General features: G+C 35.1%; 2 protein-coding genes across 17 annotated transcripts in view; both read left to right on the forward strand.

Annotated features, from left to right (window-relative positions):
- The window catches only part of LOC105838502 (protein retinal degeneration B), a 70,282-nt gene that overhangs the window by 30,931 nt on the left and 11,722 nt on the right, over positions 1-27,629 (forward strand). For 8 of the 15 annotated variants that reach the window (XR_004962318.1, XM_036283257.1, XM_012684105.3 and 5 more), the window contains exons 2-12: positions 17,459-17,715; positions 18,877-19,213; positions 19,601-19,740; positions 19,878-19,995; positions 21,118-21,544; positions 23,583-23,743; positions 24,395-24,424; positions 25,214-25,318; positions 25,505-25,690; positions 26,948-27,110; positions 27,202-27,600. Coding sequence is in view for 14 of the 15 variants with exons in the window: in XM_036283257.1 (XP_036139150.1) it covers positions 17,638-17,715; positions 18,877-19,213; positions 19,601-19,740; positions 19,878-19,995; positions 21,118-21,544; positions 23,583-23,743; positions 24,395-24,424; positions 25,214-25,318; positions 25,505-25,690; positions 26,948-27,110; positions 27,202-27,600 (2,144 nt within the window). In the remaining variant the exon portion in view is untranslated. Of the gene's footprint in view, positions 1-12,085; positions 13,713-17,458; positions 17,716-18,876; positions 19,214-19,300; positions 19,741-19,877; positions 19,996-21,117; positions 21,545-23,582; positions 23,744-24,394; positions 24,425-25,213; positions 25,319-25,504; positions 25,691-26,947; positions 27,111-27,201; positions 27,601-27,629 lie in introns of those variants that run through there. The other 7 variants (XM_012684106.3, XM_012684108.3, XM_012684109.3 and 4 more) reach the window with 7 other exon arrangements.
- LOC105838504 lies at positions 6,492-11,836 on the forward strand. Of its 2 annotated transcripts, XM_012684115.3 has the most exons (3): positions 6,492-8,067; positions 8,901-9,058; positions 11,271-11,836. In XM_012684115.3, exons 1-3 carry the CDS (start codon positions 7,842-7,844, stop codon positions 11,385-11,387), a joined length of 501 nt encoding a protein of 166 aa, XP_012539569.3. In that variant the 5' UTR covers positions 6,492-7,841; the 3' UTR covers positions 11,388-11,836. The 2 variants fall into 2 exon arrangements, with proteins under 2 accessions (XP_012539569.3, XP_028050218.2); XM_028194417.2 differs by lacking the exon at positions 11,271-11,836 and having other exon boundaries at positions 8,901-11,111.

Consider the following 27,629-nt stretch of genomic DNA (forward strand, 5'->3'; position numbering starts at 1 on the left):
CTATCTCCCTCTCTGGGAAATGTTCTCCCACGTGAGAGCTTCAGCCACACATTACAGTTATTACTTTGTTTCTTTTCTTTACATCAATCACATGCTGCTTATAATGAAACAAAATACCGTTTCCTTTTATTGAGATGGGATAAATAAAATAATATTTACGGATGAAGAGAATTTATCCGTTCCATCAATTTGAAAATTTTGTGATACATATTAAAAATAGTAGATATGTAAATACGCAAATGCATTGTGAAAAAAAATTTGTTAATTGGATTAAATCTTTTAACTTGATTTAATTTCTTCAATTTAAATATTTATGTATTTTATTCAAATGTATAAATATTTAAATTGAAGTTCAAATACTTTGTGTATTTAAGTTAAATGCATAAATACTTGAACTGAATAAATTTAATCAAGTTGAAAAATTTTAAATTAACAATATTTTCTTCTTAGTGTGAATATCTCGCGTTTTTTAAATATAATTCGTACGCTGAGAAAAAAATGTTAATTTGACTAAATTTTTTAATTTAATTAAATTTATTTAGTATTTATCAAGTATTCACATATTTTAATTAAACATATAAATACTTGATTTAAAGTTTAAGTATTTCAGTTAAATAATTGAAGTAAAGAAATTTAATTTAGTTGAAAAAATTTTGTCAAGTTAACAACATTTTTTTCTTAGTGTAAATAATTTAATAGAATCCTTCTAATTACTTTACAATTTACCCGTTATCTTGTTATCTTTGTTCAAGTTATCTTGTACAAAGTACGTGGGATTGAACTTCGAATTAGCAAAATTGAATTTATCATCACAGTTTAGAAAATGCAGTATTTGTGAGATGGAATGTCATTAATTTAATATAATTTATTTATAGTATAATTACTTTATAATGTGATTTATAATAATATTTGCTTAAGGCAATTCTGGAAGTTATAATTTATTTCACCAATGCTGCTGCGTATATTTCGGACGATTAGTCACCACGAATTGTTCACATATTCATGAATTCACAGATACTTGACTTCATGAATTCAAAATTCATTGACATTTGTATTTGCATATCCTTTAGATAGATCTTTGATCTTTATGTTTACAGAGTGTTTTGTAATAGTTGCAACATTAACAAATTGTAGATTTAGATTTTAAATCTATAAATCGTTTATTCAAATCTAGAAATACTACTATAGATAAAATCACTTTTATATAATTATTTAGATAGTTAATCAGAAACTTTTGTCTTAGGTAATTATTACAAGTTATTATGCATTATTTTATTACAGAGACAGTTAAGTATACATATATAAACATATAGAACAATAGTTATATAAATTATTTATTTGAATCTGCAAATATAATATAAATAAAATCACTTCTGAATAATTATTTAGATAATTATTTAGAACGTGTTTTGTATTAGCAAATTGTATATTGCATATTATTTTATTACAAATAATTATATAAATTATTCTTTAAATATTTTTAATTGTTTCATTTTTTATTTTACTTTTTATTAGAATGAATTCTTTATTAAGTGATCTTGTGCGCACATTTTTAATTGTATTGCTAATTATAAATATATTATAATTGTCTAATAAGAATTTGTTATGTATTATTTACCATTAATATTACTACTCATACAGCACAATATCTTTCAGAAAGGTTTCTGAAAGATATCTGACAGAAGATATCTTTCCGATATCTTTCAGAAAGCTTTCTGAAAGATGTGTGCTGTGTGGGTAATTAGATTTACTACAGAATCTTTTTTTTCTTTTAGTTACGTTACCACGAATAATTTTAGCTGGAAATTTTACAAATCTTTGATTCTTACAATAAGTTACCATTAGCGCAATCGCAATTTTAATTTTATTTTCACAAATGTGCAAACATAGAACGATTTAACCGAGGCGAATGTAGCTTACTACATTTATTGTGCGTTTAAACTGTATCTGTTATTATTTTGAAAAGAAATTTTTTTTTAATCGCGCAATAGCGTTTCTCACTTTTTACACTTAGAACGGTTTTGACATTTGCGATTAATATTCCTCTTTTGTGGGAAATGTCGCGCATATGTGACGTCCAGTATAAATACCGTACTTGTGTCTCGTTATTATTTCACTCTCGTTAAATGACGTGAACGATAGCGGACATCATAACGTTGACGTCGCCTCGATTGAACGAGAGCGAACTTCAACTATTTCCCTCTCTCTCTTTAAGAGACGTCATGAGTGACGTCAGACATTTGGAAAATCGATTAAGTATAGGCTCGCCCCAATTTTCCGCCGGAAGGCTTAATAATGTAATAAGCTTAATGGTAAAGAGATAATAACGAGATTTTCGTTTACAATATAAAAGAATGATTGGATTTGTTTCTTTATCTATCTATATTCACATCTTTACGTTTGTATTGCTGATATTTCTTCCTTTTTCCTAACTTTTTTTCTGTATCAAATATTCTGCTCTTTATTCTTGTTATTATTCTAAATGTCCTATTTATCAAAATGACAGATGACAATGATAAAGCGATAGTTTTATATATCTGCTTGTCAGAAGAAGATCGCTTTTAAACTTTTAGCGATAGAAAAACAGTACGAAATGTGATCGCAGAGAGACAGTTACCAGAGCCTAACTGAGGAGAAAAAATGCTACTTTAGCACTTTCAATGATTTCCGTTTGTTCAATTACGCGATATGGCGAGCCTGTTATTGCATTGCGGTTAATGGAGACGTGTCACACACGATGCGGCCTCGGAGATTCTCGCGTGCCGAGCGACGCAATTAGGTTTGCGCGGCTCAATGATGAAGTATGATAAGCCGCACATGTCCACTACTAATTATGATCCGCAGCAGTTAGAAATAGAAGCGTGATCTGACTGAAGAAGCGTGATCGACATTTATTTCCCGACAGCGTCCGTGCTTTGAAACGAGAACTCTTTGCGGTTAATATAAATACGTGACGGAAATAACAGCCACAGAAGCTTTCAGGATTGAGCATGCGATAAGGGATAGATTTCGAAAAATTATCCGTTGCCCATTTCCCAAATCTTTATGAAATTGTAAATACTTAATTTTGCATCTATTGAATTTTTTGTTCTATTTTAAGAGCTCTTTCCGATAAATTGTTAATTTGAAACACTCGATTTTGCAATTCTTAATTTTTTATTTCATTCTTTAATTCTTTGCGGCTATAAATGTTTAGAATTTTTGTTCTATTTTCAGAACTTTTTTTTATTTCTTGCGAAACTGTCCCGCTTTGTTTCGTAGATTTTTTGAAATGGTCTCTTGATTCTGCAAACTGTTGAATATATCGCATGATATATGCGATTTAACAAGTGGTCTCCTTTATAACAATTAATTGCAGATATGAAATTCTTTTATTTCTATATAACTTCTATATAATTTCTATTTTTATATATTTATTAATATATGTGTATCTTTGAAGCACAAATAATACTATTTTTTTTATTAAAAAATATTTTATATATTTTTTTACTTATTATTTTACATATATATTTAAATATGCATATATAATAATAATACATTAATATTTTTAGCAAATATAAATATACATACATAACAAATACATCGAAATATGAATAATATACTAGTCATAACTGATTGAAACACAGGAAATTAAATTTTATAAACATAAGTATATTAAAAAATCATATTTTGGAGTTAATTTTAAGCGGCTCTAATACTTTGATAAATATATTTCAAATTAGAATAATATTTTTTAATTATTTGATGACAAAATATTAAAAAAATATGTATATATATGTATGACATATGTAACACAATGAAATTTTATTACATTGTTTTTTATATTTTCTAATATAAAGAATATTGCTTTTTTTAAATCAAATACTCATACTCTATGAAGCATTCTGTATTTATATTCAACTCCAAGAGGAAGCCGAAGTAGATAAATGTAAGGTAGAAGTCTTTTATGCTAGTAGTCGCAAGCATCTTTATATCGCAAAAAGTCATACAAATCGCTTTTTGAGAATTCTAACGGTAAAGGAGGCGTTTATCTATTTTTCGAGCGAAACCGTGGTATGCATTTTAAACATTTTTGTGCGCTTTTTGTGTACTTTCGTAGCGATAAATGTCACCATGACGAAAACGCATGCGGGAGAGGGAGGATGTATTACGTTTGACTACTGGAAAAGATCGTAGGAAGTAAAGAAAAAAAAAAGGGGTAGACGATTAACGAGATACACTAAAGTCTTATTTAAACTTTCACGAGGCAGAAACTCGTTTGCAGTACAACAAATTAACATGTAGATCTTTTATGCGTCGTACATACATTTCGGCCGGATGTTGGGTCACACCGGGAGTGCGCCTACCCTCGGAGGGTAGGTGGAAAGGAAACTTCGACCCGCCCTTTTGAAATGTCAAAGGTTGCCGCGCAAGTCGCATCGACGTATCCCCGTTTCCCAGGAAGCAGCCCCGTGCGAATCCGGCGGTATTGTTTCTGCTCGTCCACGGGATAATTCTCTATCATCCGCGAGAGCGCAAACGAAATTGGAAAAAAACTGACATTTCGGATGTCCTCTGTTTAGTAGGAGATATTAATGCGAACTCGGCCAATCGATGAGTGCGCTCCGAGCACTTAATATATGGGACACATATTCTCATACATATTTATCAATAAAACAAATAAACATCGGCGAGGCGTCAACGGGACGGAAATCATGCATAATTCATGATGGATTTCCATTCCGACGAAAATCAAGTTTATGAAGTTTAATCGAATAAGGATCGTAAATCTCCCTCTTCGTATATATGGGTCAAATACTATAACAAATGCGCCCGGGGGACGGAGAGTCTTATAAAACGGGGCTTATAAATCGATGGCCAATACACTTCTGTGTAAATAAGTTAAGAGTGGACATTCTTATTTTATCGGCAAAAAAACACCCATGTCTGTCGGGGTTAATAATAATCTCAACGATCTGCGGGTGATCGATGCTCGAAGCCTTTTGGTATTTTCGCACAATTATTGTATTAATATCGTACTGTGTGCGCGCGCGCATGGAATCCCCGACAAATCGCACTTTCCTTGAAAGGTCAGATCAAAGGTCGGCGATTGCGATTCTATCAAATTTTGAAGTTTCCATTTTTCGGCCGCAGCGACACATTCGAGACATTCGAGAAGCGTAATTAAATGCCATACGAAAGATCCGGAGACGGAATTAAAGCCCTTTATCGTCGGCTCGCAAACAATTTTATTTTCCTTCTTTCGCTCGATATTCAATTCTTCTTCATGGGAATGGAAGGCCAAATAGAGCACCAGATATTGCGACTTAGGCCTCAATTCCTCTTTTTGCTTCTTTAGAAAACGTTATGTATATATACAGAATCTTTTTCTTTATTCATATTAAATTGATAATTAAATAATAAGTTTTCTTACGTATATTTTATTTAATTATGTGTTATTGTACTGTATAATTATTAATCATATTACTATTAATTATTATTATATTATTACAAATTAATACTTATGTAATTACGTGCGTAATATAATTACGTATTATCGTATAATAATATATATAATATAATAATTATATTGTTCTTATATGTTCTTTTGTTTCTCAGATTGGTCTTTTAACTTTAGTTCACAATACTAAGTCATGTTGTTATTGCGTGTTTGAATAAAAAAAGAGTTGTTTTGCAGAAACAAATTTTCCGCGAGCGAATTTCCAAGAAAATACTTGATCCGAGAGGAATATGTGTTGCGAGTGGCAAATATGGAAATATTTTCCCCGGGAATTGCGATATGCAGGTGGCGGACTGTTTACCAGTTTCCGTCTGGCCCAGACATAGTGGCGTGTCGATAAAGTGCGGATTAAGCGGCGTTACCCGTTTATCACGCGACGCATCCGTTCGTGATCGCGATGTCTTCGCGTTTAAGTGCACTTCGCTATTAATCTCATCTTCCAAAGGGATTAAGCGGGACAACATTTTCTTCGATGTCTCGTTAGATCCGCGTCGCCAGCGCGGCAAAGCGCATATCGAACTGTTGCACGTTGCTTTTAAGGCTTCTCGCAGGCAACGTCGGATGCTATATTAATTAACCCGAGTAACGCACGTGTCATCACAAATCCAGGTTTATTTTTTCTATCTTTTGTAAATTCTACTTACATTTCGAACGCATTTGCGCGTATTGAGGTCCGCATGCTCACGACCTGGAAAATAACTGTAATTCAATCCTGTTTAGAATTTGTAGTTTTTGGCTTGAAATTGAAATGTACTGGTGTTTCATGCCCATTGCCGTTTATACTTTTCATTTCGTAGCTGCTTTCTCGTAACGTGCGCCGCTTGGCCTCATAAACTAGTCTCGTAAAAAATTTTTAAGGTGTGTCATTCATAATCGAATATAATGCGAAAAACTTATTAGATTAGATAATATTATTAATATTATACACACTCTGTTTTGTAATAATTGTAGTAAATTTATATATGAGTACTAATTATATATGTATGTTTAAAATGTACGAATAAAATTATACTTTTATATTATTACATATATTAATGTATTTATGATTACAGTTTTATGTATTAAGAATGACCTAGTATCTTAGAATTTAAAGGTAAGAAAAAATGAATAGAGAGAGAGCCGAGCTAGCTGCTGTTGCTAATTACAAATAAATGTGCCAAATTAGATCTTTAGATCTTTTTGTATTTTGTTTCTTATCACTTGACATGTAATTTGTTTAAATTTTAGGGTTGAAAAGGAGATATTACTTTAAGATCCAAACTGTTTATTGGAAAATATATATGATGTATTTATGTTTATCGCTTCATCTTTATTCATTATTAAATGTTAGCAAGAACAACTAACTTGGCTCTGCAGCCGATTTTTTATCTTTGAATTTTATTGAAAAGATTCTAAAATTGTCGTTTAATTTTTACAATTGTTTAGCATTTCATAATAATAATGCACTTTTAGAAAATAATACACGTCAAAAACTTTTAACGCTCTCAGACTCTCGTTTCTGAAAATAAGCGTCGCACGTTATGAATGCGTTATGAAATGGGAAAACAACTATGAAATGAGATGTTGGAGCAGCAATAGATAGACATAGTTACGTCACATTTCTAGAGATGTGTGAACTATTCGAATACGAATTGGATCGAATCAAGTAAAATTCAATTTGATTCGAATTGGAAACGCTACGATTCAAATTCGAATTATTTGAAAATTTCAAATCTGAAAGTTACGAATCACATATATTGGCAATCTTATAAAATCGTATTTAAATAATTTTATATAATCAAAAAATTTTGTATAATCAATATTATTTTTTTTACAAAATTTGTTTATAGAAATCTTTTTATTTATATATTAAAATATAACATAATAATAATTATGGTTATTAATTCAAAGTTACATTTGATTCGATTTAATTCAATTCAGTTTGATTCGTACAATTTTGATTTGGATTTGAACAACGGAATGAAATTCAATTTTATTCAATTTGATTTGGCGTCAAAGAACTTGATGTTGATTCGTACATCTCTACACATTTCAATTTCAAGCCCGAAATCCCACAAATCCCGAATAGCACCACTGTTTCATTCAATATTCATCTATCTATATGTATACTGGATATATATATATTCTTCGCAATTTCGTTATTCATTTTTCCGCTGCCGAACCATCCATGTCTGAATCGGCTATCGCGTGATAGTCATAATGGTAGCTTCGAGCCGAAACAGCCTTCCTGTGGTTATAGGGCTTTCTTAAGTATTCGGTTGCATCTGTCATCCCGAATTTCCCTCGAGAGACACCGAGGCCTCAACGAGGAGGATTCCTAAGGCGATACGCGAGGCATAACATGACGTCCCTCGCTCGTATTTGGCGGCCGTTCGATTTGCGGCGCCTGACATTCCGGCGAAAGCACGGTATGTTTGAGAGATCGAAGGATTACGACTCGCGAGCCATGCCGCCGGAGACGACGGATGATGATTCCCGCTGCGACTCTCCTTGCCCACCGTGCCCTTCGTCGCCCCCGACGCCGCCGCCGTGTCCTCCACCGCCAACTTATCACGTACCGCACTCCAGTATGACATTTGTGAATTTCTCTCCACGCGCGCATCTCGAACTTTTCCCGATAAATTTGCGAACCGGGAATTCTGACGGCACGTGAGATTTAGATGGCTCGAGATTAGAATTATGAACTACGTATGACCTATCGAAATGGCGGATGTGTACGGAAAAGTGAGAGAGAGGTTAGGGTGTGTGTATCACTCTTGAAAAATGAAACATGAAGTTTAAATTATTGTAATTTTTTTTTATTACCACACTCTCTAAACTTCAAAGAGCGACAATACCGTTATTACAATTTTTCTAATAATTTTCCACTCTAGTAAAAAGTTCCCCTTTGCAGAGTGAACTTTCACTTTTTGAAATTATTCGAAAATTTGTAGTGGCAATATTTTTTTTCCTTTGAAATTTAGGGAGTATAATGAATATACAGAAGCTAAAATAATTATTTTTTAAAATACACAAATTAAACAAAACGTATAATGCAAAAGGCAAAAGTTATTAAATGTCATACGAAAATAAAATAAAATAAATTATATTTTAATTGAATTTCTACTTTTCTCAATTTTCCGCAAATTAAAACACAATTTGAATACAATTAATTAATTTTATTACTAATACTTTGAAATCTAATTGAATTTGCTTTATTTCAACATTCCGCCCTTCATTTCGATATTTCATGTTCATAAAAGGAACATTTCACGGATCGAGTGCTCGACACGAATTTAATTTACCGTCGGGAAATATGACGAGTAACAACGCTATTTAATTTAGCCGTGGAATTTCTGGCGATACTGACGTTAATCAGCATGTAAATAATAACACGACCGATTGTGCATTTTGAACGCAGATCCACGCAAGCTTGCATTTTGGCGCATGCTGTCCCTCTGCGTCGCGGCACCGCTGATCGTAATCATGTCGGTGGTCACTTATGTGCGGCAGCGAGAAAAAATGAAGGAACCAAGGGAGCCGTACATGGATTATCCGTACATGTATCGTCGGACTAAGGTTCTAGTCGACCCCGTTTGTCAGAACTGTCGGGAGAAACGGGACCTAAGAAATTTCTTTCTACGTGCATTATCCGCCCGATTTCGCGAACGTAGCCTCTCGCGTGAACACGGCTCCGAGTGTCTCGTTTTATGACACTGCACGGAGAAAATTTTACCTCGAATATTACTGTAACAAGTAGTAAGTGCGAATCAAGGAAGGAATTATAAAAAATTTTATTATGTTTTCGAATTGTCATAGTATTTGCACTACTTATGTTATAATTCTTTGAAATTGTCTTTTATCTATCTGGCTATTATCGTACGTAGTAAAATTTTCTCCGTGTACAAATGGCGATTTTTGATCTGTCAATGTGTTGTCAAAGAGACTTTCAATTATTGATGAATGACATGGCAGTTGTAGAGCATTTTGTATACAATTATTCTAAAAATGTTATACTATATCATACACATGGTACATGATTTTTCGAAAAGTAATTGTTTTCTTTTTTTATCTTATTACAACTAATTTTTATCTTATTATTGCTTAAAAGTATTAAAATATGATTATTAAAAAATCAATAATTTAAATATTTTATTTTCAAACGTGCCACAACGACGTGTATAAAATATCTGTAAATTATTGATTTTTTGATATTTCTGAACCCTCTAAGGCTCAGGTTTTTATAGGAGTTGTAGAATTTTTCTGACAGCGTAAATTATTTATTTTATACTTCTGATTAAAAGTTATGTCGGTTATAATGCATAAAAACGAGAAAAACTTAGTTTTTTTGAACTAAAATATGGGTCTTAACTTTAAAACGATATCTCCTGCACATAATAAGTCTGGGAAGCAATTTTAAGTAGTTTATTTATTTAGTCAGGTCCACTTTTAATAAATTTATATTTATTATATCTTAAAAAATATTTTTACTTTAAATTGGATGAATTAAATTGGACGATTTTCAGAAAGCGCAACGTGCACGCGCTTTTTTGTTCACATTGTTGACACTATATTATTATTTTTTAACGGGCTCATTGATGAATTATGGACTTTGATAGCATAGACAGTTTCATCAAAGTCTACTTGAGACAACTCTATTGATAAAATTCTTTAATTATAAAATTTCAGTATATATTAACGTATTTGAATGTACAGGACATGGGTATCTCGTTCGGCCTTAGAAGGTTAATATTGTACTTTTATATGCAGAATAATTAAAAAAACCCTATTTTATAAAAAATTATATAATTACATAAAAAAAAATAAAAGTGACCTTTAAATCTTAGAAATTATTTCATTTAGAAAAAAATTGCATCATGTAATGTTACCTTTAATATCAAACAGTTAGCAGAAAAAATTTTTTTTTCCGCTTAGAAATTTCTAAAACTCAAGCCTGTGATTCACTGCCTGTGATTCATTCTATACAAATGTATAAAATCATCGTGGAATGATTGCGTTGCAAATTGCTCACGGAATTTATATTGAGTTCAATTGATCAAATTTGAAGATGAATATAGAATACGATGACTTTTCCACTAAATTATACGGTTTAGAATGAAGAATTTTTGAATTGTATTACTTAAACATAAAGAAAGCATAAAGATATAATTTGCTCCTTTTTTTAAATTTACAATGAAAATATAAAACAAATCAGTCTTGATTGAATCTATTTTGAAAATATTATTGCTAAAAAGTCCAACTTTAAATTTTGTAAGGCGATTAAATTCTGGCAATTTATATAAATTCTTGTTTCGTCATTTATATTATCACAGTGGTCTATTTCTCTTTGAAAACTAAACCTATTTTCTTTGCAGTCTTGATTATCGATTAATGAAGTCCCACAATTTCACTAATCTTACTCTAGTTTGCCTACGCGTTATAAATTTCACTATATATTTTCCTACATTTCGTAAAATTCAAGAGAACGATGGAAGAAAGATCTGTTCCTTTGATTTTGGATTTGTAAACAGAACGATTTTTCAGTTTTATTACATCTCTCAACCGTATAAACCATTTTTCAGTAATTCGAGGCAAAATTAATATTTTTATCTCCCTAGAAGTGAAAAAAAAACCGTGAAATTAATGTTGCTCCTCTCCTATTTACACAGTAAATCAATCTTGATCGAATCTACCTTGAAAAATAATATTATTCTCGCGAATATTCGATACGCGTGATAGATAGTCTCGCTCAGAAATCTACATCCATAGCCTTCCCTTTTTCTTTCAACAGCCGTTTCCCTGGGGCGATGGCAATCACTCGTTGTTCCATAATCCCGTGAAAAATCCGATACGGCCGTTCGGTTATGAAGTCGAAGATCCGAACGCACCCAAGAAAATGGGCAATTAGCAGAAGCCGTGAGAATGACTTGATCCTGCTAGTGGCAACTGAAAATAACGACGAACATGATGGCTTATCGGCTGACACACGACGCTCGTTTTAATTTTTTATCGGTTCTTGTCATCCTAGAGAGGAAGAGAGAGAGAGAGAGAGAGAGAGAGAGAGAGAGAGAGAGAGAGAGAGAGAGAGAGAGAGAGAGAGAGAGAGAGAGAGAGAGAGAGAGAGAGAGAGAGAGAGAGAGAGAGAGAGAGAGACGACGGGGAAGGACGAAGGGGACTTGATCGGATTTGAAATATTAAATTTTAATAGAAGCAAGTCTCTCGATTGCGTAAAGTGGCTGCAACTAATTCATTATTCACCTGGCGTCCGACATTTGATGACATTTATTTATTTTGAATTGTTATTGTGAAAATAATTGGATGTTTGAAATCGTATTAAAGTTTCAATTTTAAAAAATTCGATTTTGTTAAAATTATTTCTCTGTACATTATTATATCTTCCGTTATCTAGACCTCTACACTGAAAAAAATATTCTTTATAGTATCAATGTATGACGTTTATTAACTAAAATTTATTGATACAATAAACTTTTTGTTAATAGCATAAATATTACCTTTTTATTAACCATAAATAAATTTATTAATATAACGAATTATTCTTTGTTAGAACAAATAAAATATCATGATAATAAAATAATTTATTGGACTAATTTTAATAAATTTTTTATTAGTAGAATAAATATTTTAATGGAATTTATGTATAACGTTTTGGTTCAAGGTTTTGTAGAGGTTTTTTGCGTATTTTGGAGGGGGAAAAAAAACGATCTCTCCCATTGCGTCTGTATCGAATTTAAGCAAGAAAAAGAATCAGGAAACCAACAGTTTTTCGCAGTTATGAGATTTCGAAAGATGTAGTTTCGAAGAGGCAGGGAGATAGATCGTTCGAAGGGGATGAAACTTGGTCTCGGAAACGCAGTTCCCGAAAGGCGAGATGTTTTCAAGCGCTATCGCACTATATCGAATTAGAGCGACGACAAGCAACGGAAATCCCGAAAGGGTTAAGGTGACTCCAGCGGAGACAAGACGAGACGAGACGAATCGCGCACGCCGTCAGCGGAGTCGCGGGACGCGGCGACGGCGGCGGCGTCGCGACGCCGCTCTCGGTCTCGCCTTCTCCGTAGGTTCGCCGGCGCGCGAGTGGCGCAGCTGGTCTCGCGCCTTCTTGGCCGTTCGGAGGCGATCAATAGACCGGGGTGGCGACGGCGGCGGAGGACGGTAGTCGTCCGGGCAGTGGCGAGTTAACCACCCCGGCGTCACATTTCTATTATCTAACAACAATCTCCGGTATCACGTCTCCATTATCTGGAAACGATCCCCGGCGAGATCTCACCGTATATCCGCCGCGCGGACAGGAGGGTGGGGGCGGGAGTTATCACCGGGCTGTCATTCCGGAATCGTCACGACACCCTCTCTTTACGCTTTTGCATTTGCGAGATCAGCGGATGTACGTCGATATTACGTCTTTCGTACGTTTTACGATAGATCGCGATGGTCGATGGCTGAATCCTGGATCCTATCTCTGGAGACGGGAAAATCCTTCAGCAAATTGCTCTCGCTATATTGTTCGTTTTTTTTTTTTAACGAGGGATTTTATTACATATTACACTTTTATACATCGCGAGTTATGACACAATCCTTATGGTATGAAAGCGCACCGGTAATATCTAATCGGTGTAAATGTAAAAGGGCGTCGCAAACGCGGAATGATTCGAAAGATCCGCGTATCTTATGTCTCCGCAACGTAGAGCGCGAGTTTTTCCTATAGATCCTTTAATAATTAAGTGAGGAAGAAAGAGCTGAATTGTGCAGCTCGGAGACCCCATCGAGATTACCGTAAATCCCTTCGACCACGCGGCGTCGCGCGTAAAATCGTTACACGCGCGGAACCGCTCCTCGTTGTGAAGTAACACGTTTGCTTATTGGCGCCGTTTAATTTACGGCCCTGCCCGCGGGTTCGTCGGGTCGCGAGGCACGAGCTCCGATTGGCCGGCAGCGATTTCGCGGGTTCGACGAGTCGCGCGTGCGATCGCGCCGCCAATCGAGGCAGCCTCCTTCCGCTCCGCTGTCAGTCGGTGGCGGCGCGTCGCCGTGTTCGCGTGTTGCGTGTTGGTGTGTGTTTCCGTGCCTTTCGATGTCATTTAGTCCTCGTAGCCGTCATCGTGGTCGTGGCCGTTGAGCCGCTTCCCCCTCTGAAAGTACCCTTCAATCACGTCTCCGTCGTCCCCGCTGTGACATCATTCGCATCATTTGACGTCATTGTTTAACCCCTTTATCGGTAAATTAGACCGTCCGTCTTTTGCCCCAGGGGGCTTTCGATCGTACATTCCTCCTCTTAATTGGATCGACGTGAATGTATACAGTATAAAAAAAAAAAAAAGAAAAGAACACGATATTTTTTCTCTAATGAATTGCGGTGGCGTTTTATTTTTATTCTGTAATTGCGTTGTTTGTCTCCTCTTTATTATTTCCTATATTGTATTTTAAGAAAATTCTTGAGCTTAATATCGCCAACTCGTCACTCTTGCGATCGGTTTCCAGACGGATTGTAATAAATATGACATACCGCATTAATTTTCATTAGTAATTTATTGACGCAAATGCAAGTTATTATATATTCTCTGTGAAGAATACATTTACATTTGTTTAATAAATAATGTATATTATACTGTACTAATTGTAAGTTGAAAAATTGTTTGTGTTTAAAGAAATTATTTATTATTATATAGAGACTTTAAAAACTCTCTTCCAACACGTATTATTAATTACAGTAATCTGTTTTACATTTTATTTGTATTTATTTGAAATTTATTCTTGATTAAGTAATTTTATTTGATTAAACATTCTAAAGCTTTATTCTTACGTAATAAATATGTGTATATGATTATACACACACGCACACACAATGCACGTACATATATGTAAGTTATTTATCAAATTATTTTTATTACGTATAATGAAAGTGATTAAATAAAAATCTTTTTTCGAATATGAATAAGCTCGAAAAGAATAATTACCCATAAAGCGAAACAGCTTTTTCACTGGAAATCGCGTGCCAAATCGACTCAAATTGAATTCTCGTCGCAATTTCTCGCGCTTATGCGAAGCGCGACGAATGGAAGCGAATTCGGAGATTAAAGGATTAACTGCCGCTCGATGAGCGTGGTGGATTCTAAATAACCAAAGTGACGGATTCGCGTGTCCAGCTCCCGCGTATCTCCCTTATTTGCGAGACGAATCGTAATCAGGGCACGAGGAAGATGTAAAAAAAAAAAAAAAAAGAAAGGAAACTTGAGGGTGTCCTCCTCTGGAAACTACGTCGCACTTATAATTGCCGGCGGTGCCGTGAATGATATACGTTCGACGTTATCGTCGGCATCCACCGCTCTCGCACAGAGTAAAACGGGAGCTCACGGAAAACGACGATTAAAGTTTGCACTTTTGCGTGTATACGTGTCTTCCATAGGGGCGACCTGACGTAGTTTCATAACGTATATGAGTATCAGGCGGATTTTGCGAGCGAGCCAATCTGCGCCGCGTAATCCCCGGGTTGCTAATTCCGCGCGGTGTAAAATTCAAGTATAGCGAGCGCCTGTGCACCGATCGTCGTATAAATAAACGTTCCGTTTTGTTTATTGCCTCTGCCTGGATGCGGGGCATCGCGTTCTCGAAATTATTATTATATGTCTGAAAGTTAACAGTGTCGGCGATTTACACGGGGTAATTATTACTTTCGTGCAAGATTAAAATACGACATCCTTGCGGTATGAAATTAACGAAAATTGTTCTTCTGTGTTCTCTGAGATTAAGCAGAAATAGTTTTGAAGTGCGGTGATTTTTTTAAGAAACGTTTTTGTTGTTACAACTTGAAGGGGAATATTAAAAGTATCGAGGTTACGTGATAATTTATATGATGGTTGACGATGTAATTAATAGCTTTCGATTTAGCACTCGAAATACGTATAATTGTTGTCTCGACATTACAGGCAATCCATTATTATTCCGCTTAGCTATCAATTGTGCACCAAGGCCGTATACACATATGGCCTTGCCATGAAAGTGTTTCTCGATAAACGGGTACTATTTACCAAACGCTAAAAACCTAATTGCGTCGATGGCGAACTTGAACTTGTTCTATTAATTAGACACGGATTTATCATTCGCTATTGTCGACTATTAACGGTTACTTTTAACTTATTGCTAAAACCGGAACTGCAAATGTTTCCGGCACGGTAAATATTCGCGTCAAAAAGGATGCGATATTTACGTATCGCTGAACTCGAGCTTGCGATACGATCGACGTGGTCGCCGCAACGCGTGCGTGTGTACGTTTGTGTGTGTGTATTTCATAATCAAGATGAGCTGTCAAAGAATTTAATTAAATCAAAGAAATTTCAGCGGCGCATAACTTGGATAAAATAATATGAGAAATTCTGCCTATTAATTTTCTTCAATTTTTAATATCTTTTTTTTTTGTAAGAAATTAATCGACTAAAGCTGCATTTTTTACTGTTAAAACCCGAATAAAAAATACAGCATAAGTGTAACATGAGATTAATGGTGTAATATGAGACTAATGAGTGTAATATGAGACTAATGAGTATTTAACGTAAATATAATGACTTTTTACTGGATATGTTCATTGGTTCAACAGTCTTATGTTATGCTTATGATATGCATTTTGTGTTTTTGAGCCTATTTTTTTCTTTATAATTACTTTCTAAAAATTGAAAGAACATACTTTTATTTAGAGATGCGCGAATCAGGGTTGACGAATAGAATCGAATTTCATTTTTTGTTCTGAATCTGAATCGAACTGAATCAACAAAATTTTATCTGGATTAAACTGAATTCATCAAACTAAATTTAATTGAATTATTGAAACGTAACTTTTAATTAACAACGAGGATGTGTACTACCGGGGAAAAAAAACAGGAAAACCTAGAATTTTTAGTGAATTTTTTTTATTCTGGAAAATCGTGAATTTTTCTGGAATTTTATTAGAACAGGGAAATTTTTGGAATTTTACTTTAAATGTAAATGCTAGTTCTCTCCGACGAAATTATTTCTTTTATCTTTTTTTTAAAATTTTTGATAATACAAAATGTCGACAATCAATTAGCAAGAAATATGGCATACACATTCATGCAACATTCACGTACATTCTCGTGTGACTCGCGAGTTTTTATTAAAAAATTAGTGACAATAAAGGATAGTACATTGTTTTAAATTGGCATTGTGTTTAATCACGTTTCGTATTCTTTGTAGTGAACTTATTACAGCCAAATCGTTATATGCTATTTAGTTCATATTATTTCTTTTCAGTATTTTCTGAAATTTAATATTCAAAACTCGAGTGACTTTATGTGATTAAGGAATATTAAAAGACAATCGTAAATTGATTTTGATGCTGTATTAAGGAAACTCTTAAATGGAATTCTTAATTCCTGGAAATACCGGGAACTCTTCAACAAAGTTTGCGTACATAGTAGACAACAGATTTGAATAAATAACAATAAAATATTTCTGCGTAAGAAAAATAATTGAATGCACGACATGAAAGTCACTTTAAATATGATTTTATAAGATTTACAGTCAATACATGTGATTCGAAACTTTTACATTCAAAATTTTCGAATAATATTTAATTTCGAATAGAAATACCAATTCGAATTGAATCAAATCTCACTCGATTCGATTCCATTCGTATTCGGATAGTTTGCGCATCTCTATTTATATACAATTTTATCTACAATATTATGCAAATTATCATTGAGTATGATTCCCGTAAGAATAGAATAGATAATTTTCTTTCGCGCTTTGCCTTTTATCTTTCCCTTTACTGACTCCCTTTTCGGCACTTTTATTCCACGCGGGGCCACTTTCACCAAGATCGTTATTACTCGATACGAGCGCGTGGAATCGCGCGGAGGGTTCTCGAATACTATCTTGCGCCAATCGTAGTTCGCCGCTTTAAATTCAGATCGTTGTAACACGATATGAAGATATCTTTTCTTCTACCAGTTGCAGAGAGGATTACACTTGACGACGCAAAATGGAGACGTCACTCGTGATGATTCCTGGCGAGAAAGATCCCTCGAGATGTCGCGAAGACGTCGAACGTCGCGGCGGCATCCGGTACCTCTGAAGGGGAGATGTACTTTACGAAGATGCACGGGTGATACAGGACAGGCTCCAACAAAATGTTGATCAAGGAGTATCGCATACCGTTGCCTCTCACGGTAGAGGAATATCGAATCGCTCAGCTGTACATGATAGCGGTAATTATCGCGATTATCTAGTCACATTGACATGTATTGCGAGAGAGGAGAATAGTAATTAATCTCAATTTATGTGGAGCAGAAGGTGATATTATAGCCATCTATTTACACGTTATACTATTGTATAACTTTATTAATAGTCAATATTTTAAATTGCAAACTTAACAATTATATTTATCAAAGTGTTCTTCAAAAGATTTTAAACTCAAAATTTTAACATATTTATTACATCGAATATTTATTAATAAAAATAAACATAATGTGAGTCAAAGAGAAACTGGAATAATAGCTCCAATTGAAAAAAAGAGTGAGGAAGTATGTGTAATTAAATGTTAAAATTTATAACGGAGATAATAGCCGCAATACCTTCTTCTCTAAGGCCTGGTCTACAATAGCTGGAGTAAGCATGGAGTAAGAAGTAAGAGTAAGGTAATTTCCTTCCGCGCTGTGATTGACCGAGCGTTAAGGAAAGCGGGAGTAAGTAGGAGTAAGACGAAATGAAAATAATTTATTTTGCTTGGATTAACCCTTTTACGCCTAGTCTCACTTCTTACGCCACGCTTACTCCAGCTATTGTAGACCAATATTGAGATTTATTTGTGTTTTACGCACATTTTACGCGAATTCGGAAACATGTAGATTTTGACTGACGGAAGCTGGACGCAAATTACAGAGAGTTTATTTTAGACGAAGCGGCGCGCGAGGGAATCTCAGATTTCTTTTTTTAGAAGTTTGATTTATTTCAACTTGTCTATTTTCTGCGGAGTTTATTTGCGTTACACGATATCAATGTTGACTTTATGGAATCACATTGGATATTACTTATCAATTATAATAAATTATGCATATTCGCCGGAGCAGATTATGCACGCTGGTCAGTAACGATTCTGACGCGATTAAATTCTCTCCTCGTTCTTTTTTGGTCCCTTGCAGTTATCTTGCACGCGCGTCTCTATCCTTCCTCACTCTGTTTTTTTTTTTTTCCTCTTTGCGACCTTGTCGCGCGTATATGCTTCTGCGACGGCGACCGTCTTTTACCATCGATAAAGATGAGAATAAAGATTTTATGGTCGGCGGCAAATGCGTTTCTTAAGTGATCAATAACCATTCGTCTTGTACGTGTGTATGTGTGTGTGTGTGTCTGTTCTGTGACTCGCGTAGAAAAAGTCCCGGGAGGAGAGCAAGGGTGCCGGTAGCGGCGTGGAGATAATCGAGAACGAGCCGTACAGCAACGGTCCGGGCGGTAACGGGCAGTACACACATAAAATCTACCACGTGGGCAGTCACCTGCCGGGCTGGTTCAAGAGCCTCCTGCCCAAGTCGGCGCTGATCGCCAAGGAGGAGGCGTGGAACGCGTACCCGTACACCAAGACCCGGTACACGTGCCCGTTCGTGGAGAAGTTCTCCGTCGAGATCGAGACCTACTACTTCCCGGACGACGGCCACCAGGAGAATGTCTTCAACCTCACCGGGAGTGATTACAGGAACAGGATCGTGGGTAAAGAGGAGATTAGACTAGATCAGATTAGACCGGAGCGCCATGTGCCATTTAGCGGCGATGTTAATTGAACCTGAAAAACAAAAGTACCGTGAACTTTTGCGTGACGTAAAATGCTCGTCGTTACGCAATTGAACGAACCTCGTGATATTTCTCAAATAAATTTCCCGATAAAGTTTTTTCGTACAATTTACCGATCACTACAGGCGAATGCTCGTCGTTCGTTTTTTTTTGTCCTTTCGGATCGATTGATTTCACGAGTATCGATGAACGAATTATTGTTATCGTCGCCCTTAATAAACGACTGTTGACTCTGATAATTAAAAATATATAATATAAATGTTACATTTACTTCGGCTTACTGATCCGCGACAATCTGTTCCCAAGACCTGATCGACATTGTCAAGGATCAGCCATACGGGGCCGATTACGTGAAGGAGGAGGATCCCAAGCTGTACGTGTCGGAAAAGACTGGGAGAGGCCCATTAGATGACAATTGGCTCGAGGATTACTGGGCCGATGTGGAAGTATACATCTCCCCAATTTTTTTTTCTTTTCCTTTTCTCTCTCTCTCTCTCTCTCTTTCTTTCTGTCTCTCAAAGAATTCTTACACCTATCCGCTTAAGTAGTTTCACCGTTGATACATTAGCGATTCTCTCGCTAGGGAAAGCAACAGCCAACGCCGTCGGGAAAGTCACTAATGTGCGCGTACAAGCTATGCCGAGTAGAGTTCCGTTATTGGGGCATGCAAACGAAATTAGAAAAGTTCATACACGACGTAGGTTAGTACCGTTACGTGCTCCACCACTCTCTCTGCCCTATCTCTCGCCCTTTGGATGCCGGGCATTTAACTTCGATATTTTTATTTCCCGACCAATTTTATCCCGAGACTGCCTTCTTTCTCATTCGGTTAGTTTACTGGGAAGATCGTTTCCCAGAAAATGAGATTTTCCGGAAATTCTGAATTTTTATAAAGATTTCGCATGCTCTTCCCCTCGGGATGAAACGAAATTGGAGGGACTTCAGCCTTGCCAATTTAAGTACGCGTTTCTTTTTACACTGCGAAATAAGGATTCACTTGTTCGGTGCGCAGAGTGTTTCTCGGAAGTTGTGCACTTCGTCCGAATTAACGAGCCAAGAAGGAGACTTTTTTTCCTTCTCCACGTTATGTCAGCGTTATGAAAGCATGGGTTTAAATTCATATAGAATGATATTTACTGTTAAATATTAGGAAAGAAACTTTTTTTATAAAAAGCTGGATTGCAAAGTGACAATTTATTTGAAAAACGGAGGAATTGCACAAACTCTGATACATTCTGTATGTTGTAACTTTTTTTTTCGCTTTTTTTAAAAATTAATAACGACTTTGATTTGAGTTTGTCAAATTTAACACATAAATTTTTATGTAAAGAGCCCGGCAGCTAAAGGGTTAACTTTTTCGATCACGAATCTTTGTAAAAAAAATTTTAACTTGTTAAATTCCTTTAAAATGAAATCCAATTGCAGATCAAGTTATCGTTAAGAAATACTTCTCAAGTGAAAATTAAACGTATTAAATTACAATTTTATTGTTAATCTCTAACATCTTTCTAGATTTTTGGAATTACGAACACTTTAACTTAGATGTTGTAACTTATATCTTTATATTCGCTGATGAAAATCAAAGTATCCGAGAAATAAAAATAGATTTGTAATGTAATAACTTATCTTGATTTAGAAGAATTGTTATCTGTTTCGTTATCAATAAGCTATTTACTTTTGGGCAAACGTAACATCGGGCGTTGCCGTTGCTGGAACACAGCTTCTTTTTTCCCTTTGACACACAAGAGGTCGTGATCGGAAGGGTTAATTTTAACCGGCGCACCCGGTTGGCCGTGCGTGAGACGTATTAAGGTCGATTCCAGCTTTGCGGAAGACAATGGTGCGGGCGCACAGGCAGGCCTGGGCCTGGCAGGACGAGTGGAACGGTCTGACGATGGAAGACATCAGGGAGATCGAGCGGCAGACGCAGTTGGCGCTGCAGCGGAAGATGGGCCTGAGTGATTCGGAGGACGAGCTCGAGAACGAGGCTCGGAAGGCGACGGCGACGCCGACGACGACGATGTCGATCACGACGGCGACGGCGACGCCGGTAAACGCCACGATGACGTCGGAGGAGTCGGCGGTAGCCAAGACGCTGGCGGCCACCCTGGGCAGCATCGAGAAGAACGAGGAGGCGCAGAGCCCGCCGTCCCTCAGGAAACCGTCCGACATTCCCATCATCAACACGGCGGCCAGCTCCGAGGGCGAGATCAGTCCCGGAGACTCGCCGATCGATCTGAATGAGCTCAAGTAAGATTATCCCGTCCATTCTCATTATATCATCTGTGATTAAGATTTTATTCTCCAAAGATCGAGCTTATTTTTTAGGAATTTCGTTTTTAATTATTTTAAACGTTGCCAGATTCAGTAACATATTTGCTGTGGTAATGTCCGGTATATCTTGACAAGAAAATGATCTTTTCTGCAAATATTATAAAGTTAAAGATACAGAAGAAAATTTTGTTTGATCATTGTATGACAGTTTTTGAAGACAATGATTTTATAAAAGTACATAAAAATGTAGAAAAATTATTCGATTACGAGTATATTTAATATTTTTGTGTTTATTAATAGAAAGCATTTGTTATGTAAGATAGAATTTGTTCTTATACCGTTATTATGTACAGTAATGTAATATAAACTTGTAATATAATCTTTTAAAATTATACAAGGTAATCGTGAATGCACCATATCTGTCTGATATTAAAGATAGCTTGTGGTTTTGCCTAAGTTAATTGCAATAAAGAATTGCATTCTGATCAATAATGATAGTATTAATGTAAACACGATATTAGATTTTATTTATTGATCGGATATTTTATGCAGAAACTAATATGTGCTTGATTGTAATTCGTCATAAAAGCATATAAAATTTTATTTATAAAGAAAGAAGCAAACCATGATAAAAAAAGAAATAAAGAATAAACACAATCACTAGTTTTATAATGGAAACATTATTAATTTTAAATTCTATTATCTTCGCACGAAGATTTCAGCCGGTATTCATAGTCGGATCTCAGATTTAAATCTTAATGATTGTTGTAAGATATTATAAATGAATCACAAAACCGTATTACATCTTAACATTACTTAATCCTACGCAATCTACTGAACGAGACACAGAATAACATTTACAAAAATGATCAAAAGTATTAATTCCGCCTTCAGTTTTATTTTAATAAATCACAATTTTTATGCCTTTTGTACGAGATAGACAACAATTTTGTTTCTTTTCGGAAAATAAGAAACTAATGTTCTCATCGTTGTACGCAAATAGTACCTGCAATAATTGTATTACAAAAGATAGTGGCATTTCTCGTTTATTTCTTCGTAAAGTTCCGATCATTGCTAGCGAATATTCAGATTTTATTTTGTACAAGACTATTTTATTTTGTACAATTCTATTTTGACCGACGTGAATTAATTATTACTAGTAATATTACGTTTGCTGTAATGAATTAGCTCGGACAATTTACGTATAATACACGATTGCTTGGTACAATTAATCTTTTCCGTTGTTGAAGGACACGGTTGACACAAGGTTCAACATTGAGAATGTAAGCTGTTCAGAATCATTAAAGCAAACGATCTTGATGACATATTTATACTCGGCTTGTGATTTATGTAAACTCTCATTCCAAAACGTTCTCAATATCTCATTAATTGTTACGTCAACTATACAATTAATTAATAACGAATATTATTACTGATAATTTTTTCGAAAAAATGTTCCATATTTCTTTTATTGGAGCTAATATGTGGATAGATTGCCATTTGACTTTAATATCTTTATTGTCATAGCAAAAGTACGAATATAAAAATTTTGATTTAGACTTTACTGATCGATATAAATTGCCTTCGGAGCAAGGATATATTTCGACATCTGTGTCATTGTTTTTTTTTTTATATCAAAATATAATAAGCCGAACAACTCATTTATTTCAATACATTCAGATTCGTGTGATTGCTTGTTTACTATATCACGTACTTTTTGATCTACTTCCTCGTTAGTATGTCGCACTATTTCAAGAATATTTGCAAAAAATAATAAGGAGTACGCTTTTAATGATATATCACATATTTCGCTTCACATTGACAGTTTTGAAATAAGAATCGATTATGAATACCAGCCTTAAATATTTTAAACTATATATACCTTAAACACGAATGAATTTCTCATTAGTTAATAATGTTCAAGCAACAAAAAACGAATTAATACGATCTTATAATGACCCAGGTGAATAATGTATTAACAAATTAATTGGACTAAAAGCGAACTGCGTTGTAGAAATGCGGTCGCCGCTGAAAAAACTAAGAAGGAGTGGCTGAAGAACATGCACTCGCCGAATACGAATAAGAACTTCGACATCCAGATCGCCAATTGGAGGATGGAGAGCATTGTCAGGGAATCCGAATCCGGCAGTGACGATGAATTCTTCGATTGCCAGGGTAAGACTGTTATGACGCATGCGTACGTATATGGCATGCCTGTGATAATTTAGAGAAAGGCGCATTAACATAGTTCGTAATAAATGAATGATAGCCGGATAATAAATTCGGCGACACGCTGCTTTTTGCTTTGTAATGAATTCTATTGAAACCAATGAAAGACCTAAAGCGACCTAAATCTGATCAGTTTAAGTAAAAGATGTATCATTTAGAAGATAAATATCGAATATTCCAAAGAGTCGACAAAGCTATTGAATATCATTTAGCATTAATATTGAAATTAACACAGAATAGATAAACAATAATAATCTTGAACAAATTTTTAAAGAAATATTTATCGTCAATTCTTTAAACATTATCTGAAGATATTCGAAATAAATATGTGACATTTACAATATACGAGATATTTTTGTATTGTATATATGTTAATATATCTTTTGAAACATAAAATATTTATTTGTAATCTCTGATGAGAGTTACTAATAGATATTAATATAAGTTTTATAATGAAGCTCCTTGCTAATTCTTGAGAATTATGCGAAAGAAGTGTGTGTTGCAACAATGCAGAGATAACTCAAGTAGAAACAACAGCATGTGCTGCGTTTTTATGTGTATCCTCTTTGTTTTTTATGTCGCACTCCCATACTGCAGCTGGGTTCATTATACCTGTTATACGCAAAGGTAGGACACGTAGAGTGATTAAGTAATAAGCGAGATAAATTGTGATGTGCGTGTGTGTGTGCGTGCGTGCGTGCGTGCGTGCGTGCGTGCGTGCGTGCGTGCGTGCGTGCGTGCGTGCGTGTGTGTGTGTGTGTGTGTGTGTGTGTGTGTGTGTGTGTGTGTGTGTGCGCGCGCGCGCGTGCGTGTGTGCGTGTGTAAGAGAGAAAGAGAGAGGGAGAGAAAGAGAAAGAGAGAATCGTCATATACATGTCATCTGTGCAAAATTAAGAAATGGCCTTAAAATGCGCGTAGATAAATCGGGCTTTGGCAGAAACAAAATTTGCATCTTCCGGCGTGACATGCGACTAAGATTAGACTTGAGCATGAGAAAAGCTCCGCGGAAACCTTATACGCGGCATGCGGCAGCATGGCTACATAGTAAAAGGACTTAACTGATTAGTGCCTAACAAAAATTAATTCGTTTTGCTTAAATTAGAATTTCACATAAGTATTGCATTAGACGAAGTAACACACATGTGCGAAATGACCTCTATATAATCTGAAATTCAAATAATTTATTATTGCAATTGAGCTTCTACTATATATAAATTATTAGACAAATATTGCTATAAAATTGTTGTTGTTTGTGAGATTATGTTCTTTGAAATATCATATTTTATAATATCGATTCATATATATATATATATATATATCTTCATATGTTATTGCGAGTTTCCGTTTCAAAACATATATAATTATTCGGAGAGAAGGCACATTGCATAAGCAGTGTTAACATTTCTGATTACACAGAGGACTTTGAAGATAGCTCTTCATTAGCTAAATGGAGTTCTTTGGATCTTCTAGCAGAAGGGGAGGACACGACTGTACGGACACCATCTGCATCAAACGAGCAAGGTTAATATATTTAAAAAAATACTTTTGTAGCATAAATGTAATAATTATTATTAACTTACACTGCATTATTTTTCGTCCACTAAATTTTTTATTTTTGAAATATAATAAAACATAAAACAAATTTTAGTTACTAAATCCTTTGTTTTTTTAATATGAATGATGACAACGTGAATTTCTTATTTTTAGAGGATACAATATTTTCACCTTCGTATCTGCAACGTATCACCAGCGAACGAAGCAGTAAGAGATTGCAAATCAGTACGTCGGCTAGCATCGACGTATCGTATCCAGCATCCCCTCAACATTCTCCAACGCATCAACCGTGCAAAATTACGGTTTTAATTTTCGTGGTGCACGGCGGCAGTGTTTTAGGTAAGTAGAAATTATTTTGTCTAATTGTATAATTCATAAGCTTTATTTTTTTTGTATTCATAAGTTAACATTATAGCTTTTTTATTTTGTGTATAATTATAAATTCTTTATTACATTGTTTGGTGACATAAAACGTTTTTTATTATATACTAGTTATATACGTTCTCTGACACGCGTTGCTGTGGCTCTCTATTCTTATACGTTTTTTTCAAATTTTCTTTGCTTTCGTTGTTTAACTTTCAAGAACCTTGCTTTACTGTTGCTCTTTTTATTTTATTTTTGAACAAGCATTTATCTATCTTTAATAAATCTAATATTCATTTATTCACGTACTTCTAACTTTTTTTCTAAAAACTGTCATTAAATACAATAGAAACATTCTTCGCCTCTCCCGGTCTCTCCCGTCTCTCCCGGTCTCTCCTCGTCTCTCCCGGTCTTTCCCTGTTTCTTCCGGTTTCTCCCCGTCTCTCCCGGTCTCTCTCCGTCTCTCCCGGTCTCTCCCCGTTTCTCTCCGTCTCTCCCCGTCTCTCCCCGTTTCTCCCCGTCTCAATGTGTCAAAATTTCAATAATATTAATGAAAAACTATTTTTTATACTTGAATTATGGCCATCATTTTTTAAACACCCGGTATATCCAAAATCAAACCCCATAAGAACACTCCCGGTTACGAATGCAACGTTGTGTCAAAATTTCAAAGCAATCGGTGAAAAATTTACGGAGATCTTAGATAAGTAACAAACATTTTACATTTTTATTTATATAGATATATTTTTTTATCGTTTTACGCGCGTGAAAAGAATTGATCACAAGAAGATTACTATATTTAGAAATTTTTTAAGTACGGGTATTGAAAAACTATTCAGTTATGAGAAAAATGTCAAATATTAAAATATACTATAATTATTAAAGTCGTTATGCATGAAGATGATTTGCGTTGATGTTAATGTCAAAAATATTATCAATAGAAATAGAAAAACAGGACATTCTTCACATATTCCTTATATTTTGAGAAATAGATTAGAAAATTATATTTAGTAAAATATTAAAAAGTAAAAGGAGTAAAGTAGTGTAAATAAATAATTAATTTTAACTTTTTTCCTTACTTTTTTATAATCCTTAAAGCTAGACGGATCAGAGAGGTTTGCTGTTTAAAAAAAAAGTCATGATTCATATAAGTTTGGAAAATGTTGCTTATACTTGTACATATATATTAGTATGTGTAATCAGTTGAACCAAAATTACGTTTTTGCATTTCAGATGCAAATGTCGATTTAACGGCGAAAAAGTCAGACATAACGACATTCCGTGGAGCTTTTGAATCTGTTATGAGACAGCATTATCCTAGCATGGTCGGCCGTGTAGCTGTTAAATTCGTCGCTTGTCCTTCAATCTGCACGGAAGGTCTGGGAATTTTGTCGAGGTAATATCATTTATTTTTTGCGCCCAAATGTGTCATCATTTATCTACATGAATATTATTAATCTTATTATAATTCCATTACGTACCATTAGCTTGAGTCCATACAGCTTCGATATGTCGCCTTCGTGCATGGACGCTCCGCAAGTGACGCACGACACTATTCCGATCGGCGCGATTCCGCTGTTGGCAAGCTCGAGTTCCGAATATCAAGATACGGTATCGCGTGTGGTGTTGAGTGCCAATCAAGTGTACCATGACTTTATCAAAAGCGATGAGGGTAAAGGTTTCAGCGGACAGATTTGCTTTGTGGGTGACTCGGTGGGGTCAATCTTGGCATACGACGCCCTGTGCAGGGCGACGCAGCATTCACGTCATAGTAGCGAGAATAGTATTCTAGAAAGTAGTAGCCAGCAGGGTAATGACAACGGCGGAAACGAAGACAGCAAACATTTATCTGCGCCGTCTCCTAGAAGAAGGTCTTCCGGTACAAGGTGAGAAACTACGATTGTATTAATGAAGA

Source organism: Monomorium pharaonis, chromosome 2, assembly GCF_013373865.1.
Source record: "Monomorium pharaonis isolate MP-MQ-018 chromosome 2, ASM1337386v2, whole genome shotgun sequence".
Taxonomy (NCBI): Eukaryota; Metazoa; Arthropoda; class Insecta; order Hymenoptera; family Formicidae; genus Monomorium; species Monomorium pharaonis.

Bases quoted from the DNA above. Each gene is read 5' to 3' on its own strand.
- LOC105838504 (XM_028194417.2), top strand. From the start codon at position 7,842: ATGACGTCCCTCGCTCGTATTTGGCGGCCGTTCGATTTGCGGCGCCTG. The intron at 8,068-8,900 runs GTATGACATTTG...TTTTGAACGCAG, and splicing joins TTATCACGTACCGCACTCCA to ATCCACGCAAGCTTGCATTT.